Raw genomic sequence first — 18,704 nt, 5'->3', positions numbered from 1 at the left:
AACACTGACAAGTTAACAGACAAGTAGCAAACGGAAAAGAAGACAGCTTTGTTTGTGTCGAATACAGAAGATGAGGACTTTCATGGATTTGTGGATGAGGATTGATCAAAAATAACATGAGTACATTCTAAAATACTTCAATTAAGTACAACCGAACTCAGTTTTGCTCCCGCTGCCGCATGCATGCTAGTGTATGTTTTTTTTTTTATTGTAGCGTCGCTGGGAGCACGTCCTGTTCCCAGCCTATTTTGCGGTAATGTTTTGGTGCAAATGCTCTTAAAGTTACATGTTTGACCAGGCAATAGCAAGCTCAAAAGAAGACGGCTTTTTTATGTGGAACAACTGACAGTTTGTGTGGATCTTGTGAATGATTGTGACTGAGCTAGGACTCAGTAATTAAAGTCTACACACGACGCCTTCATTGATTGAAAAACCAAACTTTTTCGTGCATGAAGCTTCTACTTGAGTTGGTAATTTGGCCGCTATATGCAGTCAGATATTGACCAAGGGAGACAAAATGGGTGGCCGATGGCCGCGTTGGACAGGTGACTGCTATACACAGGGTCTATAACATGTAAATTTGCTGCGGGGGATTTTTCAGTGGCTGCTATAGGCAGGTGGCCGTTCTATAAAGGTAGCCGCTAAGACAGGTTTGACTGTACTTAGATATTATTATACTTTTAGATTCAGTCTAATTGGTTCTCATAAGGGGCCTTCACAATACATACACTCGCCCTCGCCCCTCCACGCACACACACACACACACACATAGCCACTTGGTGCAATCAGAGTTGCACAACACTTGCATATGACTGGGAAAAACACTGGTAGACACAATAGATGCATTGTTCTCACTCACACAAGCTTAACTATCACTTCTACACAAACTTAACTTTCACTTTCAAGAGGGGCACGGCAACTGCTACATAGACTCTGCACTTTCATTCTGGGCTCTTCTTTGATATTCCTTATTGATAGCCGGCTAAATACAGAGCCACAACAGTCATTCTCCTAAGGGAGAACCCGCCCATTGTGTTCTGCGTCCTGATTGGCAGTAGACCATTGCCAATCAATCTCCTTTCGTGCCGTCGCTAGCTAACTGCATGAGCTGCATGCTAACCGCCAATAAACAACAGGAGAAGAAGCTAACCGGCTAAATGAATCTTCGGTTCAAGGAGTAGGACGAGGAGGAGGGCGAGGGCAGGAGCAATATGTTTTAACAAGGATACAAAAACGCTACACCTGAACGGTCACGTGTGAGTCACTTAATAATTTATTGTGTCCAACCAAGCAGATTGATCATTCAAATTCAAAGAAAATTTGAACTTTGAGAGTGTTTAAAATGTTATTGTCTGTCTGAGAAAAGTGTATAAAGTGTATTATGAGGGGTTTTACAGCCTTAAAACATAAATAATAACAAATTTATAGCAAACAAAGTAAATATAGTAAACAAAGTAAATATAGTAAACAAAGTTGTCTACTTCGCGGATTTTACTCATTGCGGGCTGTTTTTGGAACCTATCCTCTGCGATAAACGAGGCAACAGTGTATTCCATTGTATCTAAAGACAGCACTGTCCAGTGGTCATTTTGTTCAAATGTACAGTAGGTGCAAGAACTAATGTTTCACACTCAAAGGCGCCTCTTCTACAAAATATACTTGGTTGCAATTTCAGACAAACTTGCTAAAATACTACCTGACCTGTTCATTATGTCACTGAGCTGCTTGCATGCTACGATTTGCATTAATTACAGCATGAAGCTTAGCTTTAGCCAGCGTGAAAAATATGATGTGACTTATTAGTCATGTTAGAGCGTCAGCTTTTTCTCACCACTTAATGTATCTCCTGCTAGGACGGGAGTAATAGCATTTTTAAATGAGGACAAAAAAGGTTGGGCGTCACCTCATTAGGTAGGCTCCATACCACGACAATGACAGGACTCTCTATTGCAGCAATTTACAAAACATACACAACGGTATGGCCGAAGTTGAACAATTTGGTATGGAATCGAAATGTTTTGAAGAAAAAAACTTCACATACCACACAAGACCTCAGCAAGCATCAAAGCATAAACACTGGGCATGTGTTTTTTGCTTTTGATTTGGCTGTTTTGTGTGCACACAGAAAGGAAAATGTGAGAAGAAGGGTTGATGTTAAAACTATTCCTGCTTTTTACACTTGTGTGACAATAAGTGACATTACTACACACAACACATAATGACAGTATGACAAATGTTACACTTAATATCTGAAACCCATTATTTAAAACGAAAATACTTTTCAAATCTGAGTGGGAGAAGAGATTAACCAGAACAGATTGTGTTGTGATCCGAGCCAGCTGGCCCATTGGGCAATACCAGCAAACACTAAGGGCACCGTGGCCTCCAGGGGGCTCCCAAAAAATTGGGGAAGAAATGCACCTTCATGATTAAATAAGAATAATAATAATAAAACAATTGAAATAAATTAAAATTCAAAAATTAAAATTTTTGTAGATAGTTTTAGTATATAGGTATTTTATGTAGCTTTTGTATAAAGTGATTTTATTTCATTTTTGGATTTTAGTTTTTGTATATATTGCTGTGTGATTATTGATTAGTTTGTTGTATTTACACCTTACTATGACGATGATTATTATTATTGTTATTAATTATTCACTTATTTACAGGAATTGTATTTTGTGCTAAATTCCAGATTTTTTTTGCATTTCTTTGTAATTTGTCAGGAGCCAGATGTGGCTCTTAGACATTTCTTAACACAATAAAATGCATTTATTTTATTTTTTTGCTGACATTTTAAAGTAAAACATGACAGAAATCACAGTATTAGCAATAATGTTCAAAATATAAAACTTTCTTATGTATTTTAATCCATCCATCCAATTTCTAGAGGGGTGGCCAGAGCCAATGCCAGCTGTGCTTCCGATATTTTCCGGGTCAGGCACCAAAATTTCATTATTGGATAATGTGGTGGCCTACTCGGGTCACTGAGAGGTCAAGAAATTTACAGTCTTTAATCAAATAGTCATTGACGAAGAAGACGGCGAAAGGAAAGAAAGACACCGAGTACGGTGCAAAACCATGCGGCACCAGGAGTCACATTAACGTTAAGAAGTATTTCATTTATCATTAGTTCTGTATAACAACGTTATTGGAAAGAATACATTCAGAGACTTATTATATTCTAAAATTGCCGGTCTTGCTTAAAAATGCACACATTTAGTTGTGTTCAATCTTAAAACATTAGATGGCTCTCAGGGAAAAAAACATTTTAAAATATGGGGCTTTCATGGCTGTCTTAGCCAAAAAGGTTCCTGACCCCTGCACTTTAACGACAAAAACAAACATTTTGTAAGTGCATGTAAATCGCCAATGCGGGGAGGTGCCATATAAAATTGCATCTAGGGTGGCACATTTGGGTTGGGCCGGCTCTGGTTGGACCTTACAGGTTCCAGTCGTTTGTGGTAAAACCTCACTAGTGGAACAACATTTTAGCCATCGTACAAATTGAATTGCAGATGCTGTCGGAGTGTTTAGTTCACACTACTGTACTCCTGGACAGGAGCCTCCAGGTAATCTGGATACTTGTGTTATCTCAGCACCTGCCACATGTGACAGCAGCAAAGCCATAAACACTTCGTTTCCGACAGGCGTTACCTTTCAACGCATCATCACTTTCATAATCCCCTTATACGGTCAAAGCGCCAAGTCCTGTGCAGGCTCCTGACACCTGCAGCACATCTCACACACTCTGATAGGGCGGGATTGGAGGAGATAATACCACCCTGAGACATAATCACATAATCATCATCCTCTGGGCTACTTTGAAACACATCTGACTTTGTACGTGAACATAAATCGACATGTAAAAGTCCTCCACTAGTTCTTGAAGAGACCTGCCTTTTCATTCGGAAAAGGCAGGTGTTCAGTCGTCCCTCGCCACTTTGCACTTGGACTTTCACGGCTTCACGCTATAACGTTTTTTCAAAACATATCAATAAATGCATGTATAAGCAAATTAAAAACTTTCAAGAATAAAAATGTCTAAAGGAACTAAAATACCAATATACGTAAGGCATTCAGAAGACGCATTCAAAGACGTTGCGATGGTAGGTAGCATTTTACAGTGGTCACTAGGTGTTAGTAATGTTACTGTAATGTTCGGTGAGACACACAAGCACCACACTTGATCACCAAAACAACAGGCTTTTATTGCAGGTTTGAATGACCTCACCACAGGCACAATAATCCATAAAATGGACTACTGTTGCAGCTGTAACCATGTCGTCTGTAACCTGACGTCACTTCCTGTCCACCCTCCCTACCTAGCTCCCCTAAAACAGGAACACATTTACAGCAACACACACAAGCATGAGTCTCATTTATGTCTTATTTTCTCTTATTATATATACTATATTGGCTAATAGGGGGTAAAAGTGACTATAAAGGTGTTATTTCATGTCTAGAGGGCTCTAATAATGTAAAAAAAAACATTTAGAAGGTTGTAAACCGGTTTTCTATGCACTAACAACAAAAATATTTCATTTATAAATAAGGAATCCTAAATAAAGAATGTATGAAACATTAATTATTAATCATTAAATTCAAGAAGGAATCCCTCGACACGCTTCACCATCTTTGCCAACAAGAGTCTTCAAAAAAGGTAAAAATGCTGTTAAATGTTCATTTACCCATTTCATTCATCATTTATGATGATTTTGCATTGTTTTCTGCATGTAAAACTCAAATTATTCTCTCTAAAATGGCTTTTTGTTCAAATTTGTGGGTGTCTTCACTTTTGTGTCTTCTTCTCTTTAAACGGTCACCACAAATGATATTTTGTTTAATTGTTTTGAAGGCGGATTTGCCCATAGGTGCAGTAAGTGAATTTGACAGAGCAAATGTTTCTGTAGTGAAAGCAGATTGCGCTCCCTTTGAAGAAGAAACAGGAACGAGCATAAACGCTTCCTTTTTCCTCGCGGTGTGCTCTGAAGACAAGCACTTCACAAGCCATAAACACAGACGGAGGGGAGCTGACGGCTCTTGGCGAGGCCTGCGAATGACTCGGTGAAAAAAGAAAGGCCTCAAAGCCCAAAGCCCTGACGAGGAAAGGCAAAAGTAAGAGTAATCAGAAAGGAGATTTATTGTACTCATTGTAAAGCTGTCATACTTCGCCTTTTACAGGAAAGCACTGCGGCTCTAATTAAAGAGGATCATTTTTCAGTGTTGACATGCAAAAGGGCCGCCTGCTTCAACTGAGTGATAATTAGGAACTTTACATGTCACAGTGTCGGGTGTCGAAAAGGTGCAAGTGCCAAAGAGCAAAAACTTCCATGTGTGTTAGGTGAGTAATTTTAGTCACATCCGTTTTAGTAAAAAAAATGTAATAATAATAATTTATGTATAAGAATTGGAAATTGGATGAGGAAAAAAACAAAGAGGGGATACAATTACTCTATCTCTGTACAGAAAACAAAGTACATCTCCTGTAAAGGTCTACGGAATACAAAATCAAATGTAAGTATAGGATATTTTAGAAAACACAATCTACACACGCATATTAGATACATATTACACACATAGAGTGGTGTGAAAAAGTGTTTACCCACTTCCTGATTTCTTTTTTTGCATGTTTGTCACACTTAAAAGCAACAACTGCAATCAAGCGTTTGCAATAACTTGCAATGAGTCTCTTATAGTGCTGTGGAGGAATTTTTGTTGCAGCCACATTGGAGGGTTTTCAAGCACGAAGCTCCTTTTTAAGGTCATGCCACAGCATCTCAATAGGATTCAGGTCAGGACACTGACTTGGTCACACCAAAGTCTTCATTTTGTTTTTTTTCAGCCATTCAGAGGTGAACTTGCTGGTGTGTTTTGGATCATTGTCCTGCTGCAGAACCCAAGTTGGTTTCAGCTTGATCACAAACAGATGGCCAGAAATTCTCCTTCAGGAATTTTTGATAGACAGCATTCATGGTACCATGTATCACAGCAGGTTTTCCAGGTCCTGAGGTAGCAAAACAGCCCGAGACCATCACACTACCACCACCATATTTTACTGTTAGTATGATGTTCTTTTTCTGAAATGCGGTGTTACTTTTACGCCAGATGTAATGGGACACACACCTTCCAAAAAGTTCAAGACCACAGAGTATTTTCCCAAAAGTCTTGGGGATCATCAAGATGTTTTCTGGCAAAATTGTGACAAACCTTAATGTTGTTTTTGTTCAGCAGTGGTTTTGGTCTTGGAACTCTGCCACACAGGCCGTTTTTTTCCAGTGTCTTTCTTATGGTGGAGTCATGAACACTGATCTTAACTGAGGCAAGTGAGGCCTGCAGTTCTTTGGATGTTGTTGTGTGGTCTTTTGTGACCTCTTGGATGGGTCGTCGCTGCGCTCTTGGCATAATTTTGGTTCACCACAGTTCCATGTTTTCGCCATTTGTGGATTATGGCTCTCACTGTGGTTTGCTGGAGTCCCGAAGCTTTAGAAATAGCTAACTTCAATAAGTTAAAGTTAAGTTTTATTTACAAACTGCATTTTGTGTTCAGTTTTGTTGTCATTGACTAATATTTAAATGTGTTTGATGATCAAAAACATTTAACTGTGACAAACATGCAAAAAAAAAAAATCAGGAAGGGGGCAAATACTTTTTCACACCACTGTATATACAGTATATTTAATGTGAAGCATGTGTTTCAGCATGTCATGGCTCTATAAAAGTTTGCACTGAATTCTCTTAACAAGATTTATTCTCAAATTGGTTCATTTTGTCCCCTTATTGACTATATGGTTACTTTTCTGATATTCAGACTTTTTTTTTTTTTCAAGTTTTACAGTGGTGAGGTGACACTCCTGAGGAAGCCCGCAGAGCCTGCTGGGCCATTAGGTAATGCAGGCACATGCTAAGGGCGCCGTGGCCTCCAGGGGGCTCCAAAATATTGGAAAATAATTCACCTTCAATATTTTAAAACTAGTTATTACTATAAATTCTTAAAATGGAAAAGCTCACATTGATTTAAATGTAAAGCAACGGCCAGTTTATACGAGTACAAATGATGACCAATTCTCCGCGCTCCCCTAACCGTGCTAAGTGAATTTCCACGAAACAGGATTTCTTATTAATAAATGGAATATTTTCTTAGAGCATAGAAAAACTGTTTACGACCTTCTAAATATGTTTTTTTTAACATTATTAGAGCCCTCTAGACCAGTGTTGCTTTTGGCAGCCTTTTATTTTTAGTCTAAGGCTGAATCCCAATTCTACCCCATGAAAATGAAATGAAAACAGATAAAGTAGTTCCAATTTTCAAAAGCGGAGACAAATATCAATTTACAAACTACCGACCAGTTTCCTTATTACCACAATTTTCCAAGGTCATTGAAAAGCTATTCAACAGCAGGTTGGACAGATTTATTAATAACAATGAATTACTAATACAGATACAGAGCTAACAATTCAACCTCTATGGCACTAATAGAAATTACTAAGGAAATATCCAATGCTATTGACCGCAGGAAGTGCGCAGCTGCAATATTTATATATCTGACAAAAGCTTTTAATCACGATATCCTAATTACAAAACTAGAAAGATATGGAATCATGGGTTAAAAGCTACTTAGAATACAGGAAGCAATATGTGAAGCTAGGAAGCTACACATCTGCTAGTTTAAATAGTATATTGTGCGGCATACCCCAGGGGTCAATACTGGGACCAAAACTGTTGAATATACAGTGTGTGTATACACTCTATACTCTCTATTGCTCTCTGGTATTACCATAGCTAACTTATTGTGTGGAGATATGGGGAAATAACTATAAAAGTACACTCCCCTCGCTAAATGTACTGCAAAAAAGATCAGTTAGTATAATCCGCAATGCCGTCTACAGAGAACATACAAATCCTTTGTTTCTAAAATCCCAATTATTACAATTTGCTGATGTAGTTCATTTTCAAACAGCTAAAATGATGACAGGTAAATATGAAAAGTAAACTTACACACGAGGACAACGCTAAAAACCTTCAGCATTTCAGTATGTGGAATCAAATTATGGAACAGCCTGAGTAAGGAAGTCAAACAGTGCACTAAAATGAGCAATTTCAAGAAACAGTTGATGTTTGCAAAGTACAAGGAAGAAGAGTCCTGAAACACTGTGTACATCCAATGCTTTGTCTAGTCACTACTAGACTTTTTACTAACTCTTCATTCTTTTGTGAGTACATTGTCTCTACTCACCCATTACGCTTATTATATTTCCGTCAACAACAAACCCTTTCATCAATTATTATTTTTACATTTATTATGACTGTTATGTAAGTTATTTACAGTGACAAGAACTTTGACAACTATTTTACCACACTTACATTGCCTTATCATTTCCCCGTGTATTTAAAACTAGAAAAAGAAAGACTACATTTGGAATACAGGAAGTGAATAAATTATTGCAATTGATACGAAACGGACAGAGCTTTGCTTCTTCCTACTCCTTTCTGGACATGTGGACCTGTGAATTATATTATGTGTTATATTCCAGTGTAACGTGTATGCACGTTCAATATAAATTAAACCTTTACCCCTAGGACCAAGGGGACGAAGCCACTAAGAAATCACCCTTCATCACCCTTCACCACTTCCTGGCTGTGACATAGGCAGATGAGATAATGAAATTGTTCATAATAAATGTTTCCGACTCTAAAGTAAGGTGCATACATTTCTACATTATTTCAATGTTATACAGCCTACCTCAGAACACTGTCTTTTCCATGAAAGGCACGCATTTTTACAAACTCTCATTTATTGCAAAACAACAAACAGCTCTAATAAATAACAGCTTATAAATATATATTTATCAAATATACAGGGTGTCCCAAAAAAACAAACACACTTTAAATTATTTTAAAGTAGAGCTTTATTATAATTTGTTCAATTTTCAAACTGTAATAGAATTTACAAACATTTTATTGTTTTGTCATCGCCTGTTCTCACACTGACGTCCGTTCTCGTCCGGACACGTCTGACAACGCGAAGCAATGGAATCGCACATAGCACTAAACAACTGCCTTGGTATTTTGCGTTCGATGGCTGCTCTCAATTCAGCGACTGTTGCAGATCTTAACGCGTATACTGTCTTTTAGGGATCCCCATAAAAAGGGTATTCAACGAAACCCCTCCGACCAATCCACCTGTTCAAAGAAGGATGGAACATAACAATGGTGGTGTGGGGGGGTGACCCATCTCGCTGAAAATAAAACTCCTCATCTTCAAAGTCTTCTCTAAGATTTGGCATGACAGACTGTTGCAGCAAGTGTTTACATTTTTTGGGACACCCTGTACATATGAAATAATACATTAAATAACAATATAACAAGCTTCATCAAGAAATGTATAAATAAACCTTATCAAGCATCTTTGGAAGGTTTAAAAACCTCCCTGTTTTGGCCTCACTGTCCTCCTGTCATTGATGGTCTCCCTCAGATTGTTTTATAAGAAAGTTCAGAATGGCATTTTGTTACATTTGACTTTTCCATGCTGGGACTGCAGCTTCTGAATGGTCCTGGAGTGCTGTGTGGTGTCAGAGGGCTGACTTCACTTGGCTCGGCTTCTCCTGCAGGAATGACACATATGCATGATTGATGGGCTACAACTATTAACTCATTGCAAATACAATAATAACAGTAATAGTAGTACAGTGATAGTGTGCGGAAAACAAATAGACAGTGATCGTTAGCAAAAAAAAAAAAGATAGGACAATGTGGCCACTTTTGCATTTTATTTCATACAAGATAATAATTTATCATATATTTTACCAAATACCCAAATCAGACAAGTTTCATTTTGTACAAATTTACTACGGATCTTATACCTGGTTTCACTGTCTGATGCATAACATACAAGTTTCACACAAAAGAGATCTTTTCCATCTTTTCCATATGGGCAGATACAAGTGTTAACAGGCTAGCTATAACTAGCGACAACCAACAATTCACAACATGGCGATTATTTACGTGGAGTAGCAAATGTTTAAATATCAAATAAAACACGAGTGACGTTACTGTGAAAACATATACAGGTAGTTATGCTTAATTACTTACATGATATGCTTCTTTCCGTCTCTGCTCTGCCGTCTTGTCAGCGGGTGTTTTAGCTCCTCCTACCCCTTCATTTCAAGTCTGGTGCCCGACCACACTCGGTTTTTAGGGCTGTACACCCCTTAGCACTCCCCCTTACCCCTTGATTTAAGGAGAATTGGGACACCACTTGATTCGCGTGAATGCACAAAACCAAGGGGTAAGATGAGAGGTAAGGGGTAGAATTGGGATTCAGCCTTAGTCTTTTGGACGAAAATGCTTCTTGCTTTAGTCACATTTTAGTCAGTTATACTGTATATATGATAGTTTTAGTCCTGTTATTACATCTAAGTATTAGAAATTGGATGAGGAATAAAATAAAGAGGGGATGAATCTACTCTATCTCTGCAAACAAAGTCCCGTACACCTCCTGTAAAGGTCTACAGGTGAATACAAAATAAAATGTAGGTGTAGCATATCTTAAAAAACATAATATCCACATGCGTGTGTGTGTGTGTATAAGATATACAGTATATTACACACATATATACAGTATCTATTCTAAATCTATTCTGCACATCATGTGTTGAAGCACATCATTTTGACAAAATACTAGCATGTTAAAAACATAGAACTGCCTTAACTATCAAACAAGCAAAACAAAAATAGGGTTTGGTAGCTTATTAACCACTTGCCTGGCACCCCCCACAGTACTGAAACCTTCTCTCCTGCTGAGTTTGTTTGGGACACCATGGCATCGCTGACGTACCCTAGTGGCTTCTGGCCCAAAGCTAGCAGGCTCTTCGTATGAAAACAAAGCACGTAAACTCCACCTGTTTACCATACCTCAACGTGCCGACAGAACATAAACACACGAGATGGCCACACATTCGCGGAACGTAAACACGGCAAAACATGATGCGAAATGAGGTGTTCATTAAACAGCGACAGGTCTGACATGCTACATCCATGTTTTAACATAAAACTTGCTGTACGGTCAAAAACCCCTGCATGTTCTACAGCCGCGGAACAGTCACAAACACACAAGCTAATGAACTGATGTTAGCTTGTCACGTTTTAGCCATCTAAGTGTGAATTTCTCTTGGGAGGTGAATAAAGTGTCCCTACAATAGGCAGAAATGTCATGCTTTTTAAACGTCTGTTAGACCACCCTCTCACATTTTCGGCCAGTCTCGTCTCGTCAACGCAAACTCGTCACGTTGTAGTCATCTGAGAGCCATGTTTAGCTCGTCACCGTCTTGCTTCCGTCATGTAAAAAAGGTTTGTCAACGAAATGATTTCGTTATCGTCGGCGTTGACAGAAACAACGCGGCTCTAGACGTGAAATAACACTCCTATAGCCATCTATACACTCGTATTGCCCAATGCAGTAGACATGATACAAGAAAATAAGACATAATATAGACTCACACATGTTAGCATTGGGAGAGTTCCTTGTTCTTTTTTTACTTGTTCCATCAATGTAACATTTCTGCCACCTGGCCAGTGTAGAATGCCACATATCATCACAATGTCTTTGAATGAGTCTTCTGAATGCCTTTTATTTGTATTTTGGTTCATTTAGGCTTGAAAATAGGTCAGATTTGCTTAAATATGCATATTACTAGTACAATAGTACAGTTACTGTACATGTATTCATTACAGTACACTCCTAATATTTAGCATAGTGTGTTCTATTTGTACAGCAAGAGATGCACATGTTGCTGGAAAATAATCCAGTTCAAACAAAATTGTGCATTTTCATACAAATTGTTTTGTGTCAACCGCACTTTTGTTGCACCACGGTCATAAAAAGCATCCGGTAGCAAAGTTTCCAGCGAGGATGTGCATCGGAGGGCACTGTAATGGTCCTGACCCGGCACACAGCGGTAATGACAACGCTATAAGATAGCGGGAGCAGGGATCTAATGTCGCCGCGGGCTGACATAAAAATTCATAGCTGTGGATCAAGATCAGGAAGCTCAACATCATATTAAACATAATGGATCCTGCAGCAGAGCGGAGAGTGCGAAGCGCTCCTCCTCAAGCAGCTCCCACCCTCATCTTCACAAGACCAATCATGCCACTCCTAATTGTTTGATTCAAGTCTTTTATTGTCCGTGCGGCCGCCCGGCGAGCGTCGTCGTCAGTGCAAAGGGCAGCCGTGTCACACGTATCAATCACTTTCAACTTCCTTCTCTTCTTTTTTAAGACCTTTATCATGAATTGATCGCCACTACACACAATTACGCCTGATGATTGGAAAAGAAATAGGTTGCGGGGGTGGGGGGGGGCGCAAAACAGTCAATACACGACGTAGCGGCGGCGAGATCCATTTGAGGGCTTTAACGCGCGAGGAGATGACAACCTTTGGCTGAGAACATGGGAGACAACGCTCAGGCTGTGGACTGTAAATGCCACAGACAATATTGTTTAGGAGGGATTATGCAGTCCGGCCCTGGAGACCAGAAAGCATGTGACCCCAATATGAGCAAAGATTCACATCAGCACCGTGCAAAAGTTCCCAAATCATTCCTGGAAGGCGGCGTGCGCACACATGCAAGGCCCTTTAATGCTGCAAATCCACGCTTAATCACATCGGCAGAAAAGTCCTCTAATATTTCGCTCTCGCCACGCCGTTGCTCTAGTTTTTTTTGGAGAGAGGGGGGCTTTTTCTTACAAACCAAATCCAGCGAGAGGTTGACACGAAGACCGGGCAGAGCAGGGATGTGAAGAATATAAACACTTTTTTTTTTTTTTTTTATTGTCCACTGGGTAGGGAAGGAGTAGGGGTGGGGGGGTGGACGCTGGGGTTGGGTGGCGTGGTCTGTAAAAGGCACGAGGACCTTATCACAGCCTGGCAGCTCTGTAAGTCGCCGCCATGATAAAATGGCGGCACGGAAAACCTTACAAGGCTGGCACAATCCAAAGACGGATTAGGGTTTTCTGACATAAGCTTCCTGAAAAACTAATCAATCAGCCCGTGCGGTATTATCACAAGCGTGAGATTAAAGAGTCGCTCCTAATCCCCTCACCCCACTGTACATTTTATTACACTTCTTAATGTTAGCCGCCTTTAAATATACAATATATAAATAATATAATAAAAGCTAATTGGGCATGGGGAAGGGGGAACGGGGTTAAAGCGTCCTTAGAGAGGTACTTTGTGTTTTGTTCGGAAGAAAGGGATCAAACTGTTGTCCTTGCCAGAGTGCTTTCTGACTTTCATTGTCTCGCTCCCAACTCTGCTGACAAGAACGACAAAGCAGCTCAAATTCAAGCGGATCAAAATCGCATTCCTGGCCTCATCTAATGAGTTTCCACTCTCGCCGAGCTTTTCGGCGGAAGACATAAACAACGGCGCAGCACGAGGACAAACTCCTGCGAGAAATGACATGTAAGCCATGAAATCAGCGTCAACATCAAAGTTGGGGATGAACTCCACTGTGAGACGCTTGGGAGTAAACAGCTCAGCTTTGTCTCCTGAATGTGTCTCTCACACACACACACACACACACACACACACACGGGGGCGGGACATCATATTACCAAAGAGCTCTTCCCGAAAGACACAAAAAGTGGACATTTTAACGTTGTCTCCGCCTAAAGACACCCCTCTCGCCCGCATGCGATCAGGGGAATGAGACGGAGGAAGATGGCTCTGTGTGTTTCATCTCCATGGACACGACTCCACTGTCATCGCACGGGCGATAAGCGCAGCAGATGTCACGGGGAAGAATGGATTCTCCCAGGATGCCGCTGACCCGCTTATTTGTCCCCCGGTGGTAAAGCACAGATGTCAGGGGTCTAGGTTACGTTTCCATAACGGGATGCCGATGTTGGCATCGCTTCATGGGGGGCAGGGGCCGCCCTAACCAAATCGGCACCCTAAGCAAAAATATATTGGGATTTTTATACTATTTGACTTGAACCTGAATTTTGTTAGATCGGGTGTGGCCAAACTTTTCCTAGCAAGTGCTGCATAGAGTTGAATCAATGGGGGGGGGGGGGGGGGGGGGGGGGGGGGGGGGGGGGGGGGGGGGGGGGCACTTAGATATTTTATTTACACCAAAGCACATGTAAGGCAACCTATGTGGCAACCTAAGAACGGCCTGCATGTCAGCTTTGTGTTAAAGGTTACAAAGTGTATTATTACTTTTTACTTTTTTTTTCTCAATTTTACAAATGTTTCAAATGTCTTTTGTATTTTTTTCATCATGTTGTGACATTATTCCCATAATTTGGACTTTATTCTTGTAATATCACAACTTTTTCCCCAACTTAATTTTCCAAAAAATCAGACTTTATTCTGTTTTGTTGCTGATAATGCGGAAATTATTGTGAAAATAAATGTTTCTGTTGTAACGTTTTTTAAAAATATTTTGATTATGACATTATTCTAATATTTCTACTTTATTCACGTAAAAATTTTTTTTTTTTTTTTTAGTTTTCTTGTTTAATCGTGTTTTTAAAATATGTTGAGGGCCGACAAAAAAACTGTTGTGGCCCGCAAATGGCCCCCGGGCTGCACTTTGGACACCCCTGAGTTAGCTGCATGTTTTGGAGTAGAGCTGCAATCATTAATCTTGTAATCCAATTTTTCCCTTAATCTCATATCCAATTAATCAACAACTATCAAGCTTCAGAATAATCGACTAAGAAAACACTCGTAAGTGCAGCATAATTCAAATACATGTGAAACAAACTGTTCAATGAATTATTTCAGTGCCAGGATTCTGGGACAGGATCAAACCCACACTCTCTGCCTTTAAAAGCAGCAGCTGTACCATTACACCACCGGAGACTGCTGCCTGCTGTCAATCGCTGTTGCAACAAGCATCGTGTCAGACTTGTCGTCTCCCCCCCCCTCCTTGTCTCACGGCAGCGATGCGTGTCCTTTGCGCATTTGCCGAGCAACACGCTTGCTAGCTTAGTATGTCCGCGCTCTGGAATCATTTCCAAGTTTTGCCTTTGGGTTGGAAACATGCAATTTGCGATGACTGCAACATACGTACGGCATCGTCTTTTAATACTTTTAATCTGTTTCCGTCCACTGGTTGTAGAAGTCCAGGGTTTGCACTTTACTTTGTACTGATACAGATGTCTGCACAACATAGAAATGTGCAGCTTTCCAAATTGTATCGTTGCCGGCATTATTTAATTGCATTCTTATTTGGTGACACTAGGATAACATGATTTTTTTGGGGCACTTTTTTTTTCCATAACTTAAATTGCATTTGTCTTATTTTGCACAAAGAGTGTTTATTTGTGAAATGCATCCAGTGCCATCACAGTAAAAGAAGCATAATGTGTTCATTCATTACATGAGATGTGACCTGACGTTAGTTTGAGGAAGAGGTGCTGCCTGCATTGGTAGCGGTTGATATCGGTATTTCAGATATCCGTAAGAAAGCCAATATCGAGCATCACTACTTCCATACTTTGATTTGTATTCTGATGGAACTCCAGTCTACAAACTTGCATGCCACACCCGGTGCACAGGTCACGCAGGCATTGATCTTGGAAGTGGTATTTAAGGCTACTGTAGCCCTCCGAGGTTACGTTGTGTAATGATCAGGGCCAACATGTCCCCAGTCAGACTGGTGAGTCTGCATCCACTGAGGCATGCAAAGGCAGCCTCTCCAGGGAAAGCAGTCTGTCTCTTTTTCTAGACCGGAGGCTGCATCAGGCCACTTTGCATCGGCATCTGCACACTTCAAGGCGACATTTAAAGAAGCTCCTCGCCGGCCGCACACACTGGAGCGCAGATGTGAGGAAGCGCTTCAAACACATGGCATTTTCACGCCAAAGCCAACGGGCCCTTCAATCGTGATAAATCCTACATTCTTATCAGCTACCTACATCAGTCGCTTTGAGGACAAATACGAGAAAAAAAGCTTTCTATTTCCCTAAAGATTTGGATATGTCTTTGGAGAGATTATTCTTGCAATCTAAACAGAATCAGATTATGTCTGCAAGCTTTGGAAAATAAATCTCCAGTAAATAAGAAATATTCACAGGGACTAATGATCGCATTGTAGTTTTTCCGACAACTACAAACAATGCCAGCGTTAAGTCTGTTGCTTTTTACACCCACTCTGCTCGGCGCTTTCTTAAAACTTCATTCAAGACAGATGTCAAGTGGTATAAACATCACAAAATGCTAATTTTCCAATCACATTTCTGACGGGTTTGTTCATTCAAAAACTGGCTTTTACAAGCCCACACATAATCATACGCACACAAGCTATAAGAGACTTACTGTATATCTCTGACGTGTGTTTTGATGTTGCTTTAAACAAAAAATGCACAATTCCTTGCAAAATGTGGCATAAAATAATATAGATTGTTGATCCAACTCATTGTTATTTCATTATTATTAAGTTAGAATGTGTGTCTCAGATTAATCAGTGATTTTAAATTAAAGCCAGTACACTTTTTAATTCCACAAATGCTCACTGAGGGAATTAAGAGTAAAAAATTACTAAAATTACTAACAGTCAATACGCTCAATTATAACGTATACGAGATGTAACAATGTTTTCCCAGTAGTTTTTCTCATCCCAAGTTTGAGTTTAGGGTGATATTGTTGATAATAAACAAGAGAAAACCGCATGCGAGAAGGTATTGTGGCATTTCTGCAACTTTCTCCCAACTAAAACATCTTTTTCACCCAAGCATGCCCACTCATTCAAAGTGTCACCTGATGCAGGAGGAGAAAAAAGAGGAATATTTGCAGAGCTCCCATCTTGCGTGACTTATCGGGGGTGTATTTATTTAAGATCCTCTTGAAGATGTGAAGATTTGCAGCTCAACCATCTCTGTGGTCACCTGGAGAGGATGAAAAAGTCCATATTTTAACTTTTCCATTAAAGAGACTCTTAAGAGAAACCCGGTTATTTAACCTACCTTTTTTTTTGCTTAATGTAATTGCGCACTTAATTGATAAATTGGTCCTTGTTCCATCCACTTTGACTCAAAGTGTCCAAAAAAATCTGCTTCCCTACAAAGAAGAGCTACACTGACCCTTCACACAACGCTCCAAACATCACACCAACAGAGGAAATGATCCTTCCCGCTACTCAATCCCGACAAACGCGCGGGTAAAAGGCGGATGTCAAGTGAAGTATCCCACAGTGCGCACCGTGCGCTTCTCTCCACTCAGCGCGTCTCCACATTCCACACTGAGCCAGTCCCACATCCAAACATCTACAGTCACACTGTTACCACCTTCTGCTGAGAAACACGTCGACTGAGATTTAACCCTTTCACGGCACCCCCTACTCCTGCCTGCTCCTTGTCTACTTTAATAATGATATCACAGACAAATCCAATTAAAACGCCTTTGCTGTAATCTTACATGTCGCGTTTTTGCTCCCCCCCCCACACACAAAAAATGTTTAAATATGATTTATGCGCTGCGACATCACTCATTCAATACAAAGATGTGTGTGTTAATTTAAAGCCCGCTTGACCCCTCATTGAGAGCAAAAGGTCAATTGAGTGCTGAAGAGGCGTTCATTCGCAACAAGCCTTTGGCGAGACATAGGGCTTTGGCGCCCCCATGTGGTCAATCATAGACATCGTACTATATAAGTACAATAAAATATACACTAAAGCAAAATATACAATAATTAAAATCAATTAAGATAATGAAATAAAAAATAATAAAAAAATGTATTCATTACGTGGTACCTTAAAATATACAGTATCGTCCTTGACTCTTCCAGAAAATACCTTGGCGTCCTTCAATTAACTCTATGGCAGGAATAGCCTGCAGAAGATAAACATTTAATTTGTTGTAAAAAAAAAAAAAAAAAAAGTGTCTCTGTTGCATGTCCAAAATGTTATCTGCACAGAAGACATCACTGTAAAGAAGCATTAATACCTGAGAGCAATACGCAGCCTCATATAATGCCTGCTAATGAATGATTTAAAGTTCAACTTAAATTATAGTGTTTGTCATACATGCAATGATGCAAATTATAATAGTTCAGGAAGGTTGCGTCAAAAGGGTAGCCCTCTGTGCCCGCCACATGACTCATTATGCTTCCCACTGTGTACAATAGATGAGGAGAATAAAGTCATAATATTAAGAGGAAAAAAATAGCAAGGTGACATGTAGAAAAAAAAACATCTGAAGATGAGGAACAAATCAAATAAAGCTGCAATTTTTGGAAAAACAGGCTGGGAAAATGTTATACTATTACAATAAAAAAGTCAAAATACTATGAGAAAATCAAAAAAATATGAAAAACTGTACAAAAAGAACAATATTTGTGAAAATAAAACATCTGCAAAAACTGTTTCACACTGGTAATGCAAAGCTGAGATGCAGGCTGTTTTTTTCCAAAAAGGTCTTTGCACACCTACATGGGTTGGTTTAGAACAGGGAACAGGCACCAGGTAGCCCCCCACGACCACATGAGGTGCCCGCAAGCCTGCTTTTCATTCAGGTTTTCAGTTAATAATGAAAGAACAGTAGAAAGAAATGCATTCTGAAATACAAAATGTGAGTTGTGGACACCAGCATTTTGTTAATGTTCTGGTAAAACAAGCATATTCGCTTTGTTTGTTGGTTTAAAATAAGCTCTGAAAATAAACGTTACAAAAATGAGTAGCTCTTGGCCATTTT

The 18,704-nt window shown here is 39.7% G+C and overlaps 1 protein-coding gene across 1 annotated transcript in view; it reads right to left on the bottom strand.

Moving 5' to 3' along the window:
• The window catches only part of nxph2a (neurexophilin 2a), a 37,263-nt gene extending 18,648 nt beyond the window's left edge, over nt 1-18,615 (bottom strand). The window contains exons 1-2 of the mRNA XM_054786981.1: nt 16,979-18,615; nt 16,773-16,900 (exon numbers count right to left, since the gene is read on the bottom strand). Of these exons, the coding sequence (XP_054642956.1) occupies nt 16,773-16,817 (45 nt within the window). The 5' untranslated portion in view covers nt 16,818-16,900; nt 16,979-18,615. The remainder of the gene's footprint in view (nt 1-16,772; nt 16,901-16,978) is intronic.
• Between the last annotated feature and the right edge of the window lie 89 nt (nt 18,616-18,704).

Source organism: Dunckerocampus dactyliophorus, chromosome 9, assembly GCF_027744805.1.
Source record: "Dunckerocampus dactyliophorus isolate RoL2022-P2 chromosome 9, RoL_Ddac_1.1, whole genome shotgun sequence".
Classification (NCBI taxonomy): Eukaryota; Metazoa; Chordata; class Actinopteri; order Syngnathiformes; family Syngnathidae; genus Dunckerocampus; species Dunckerocampus dactyliophorus.
Note: the sequence above shows the minus strand (reverse complement) of the source record. Positions and strands in the feature narration are given on the sequence as shown.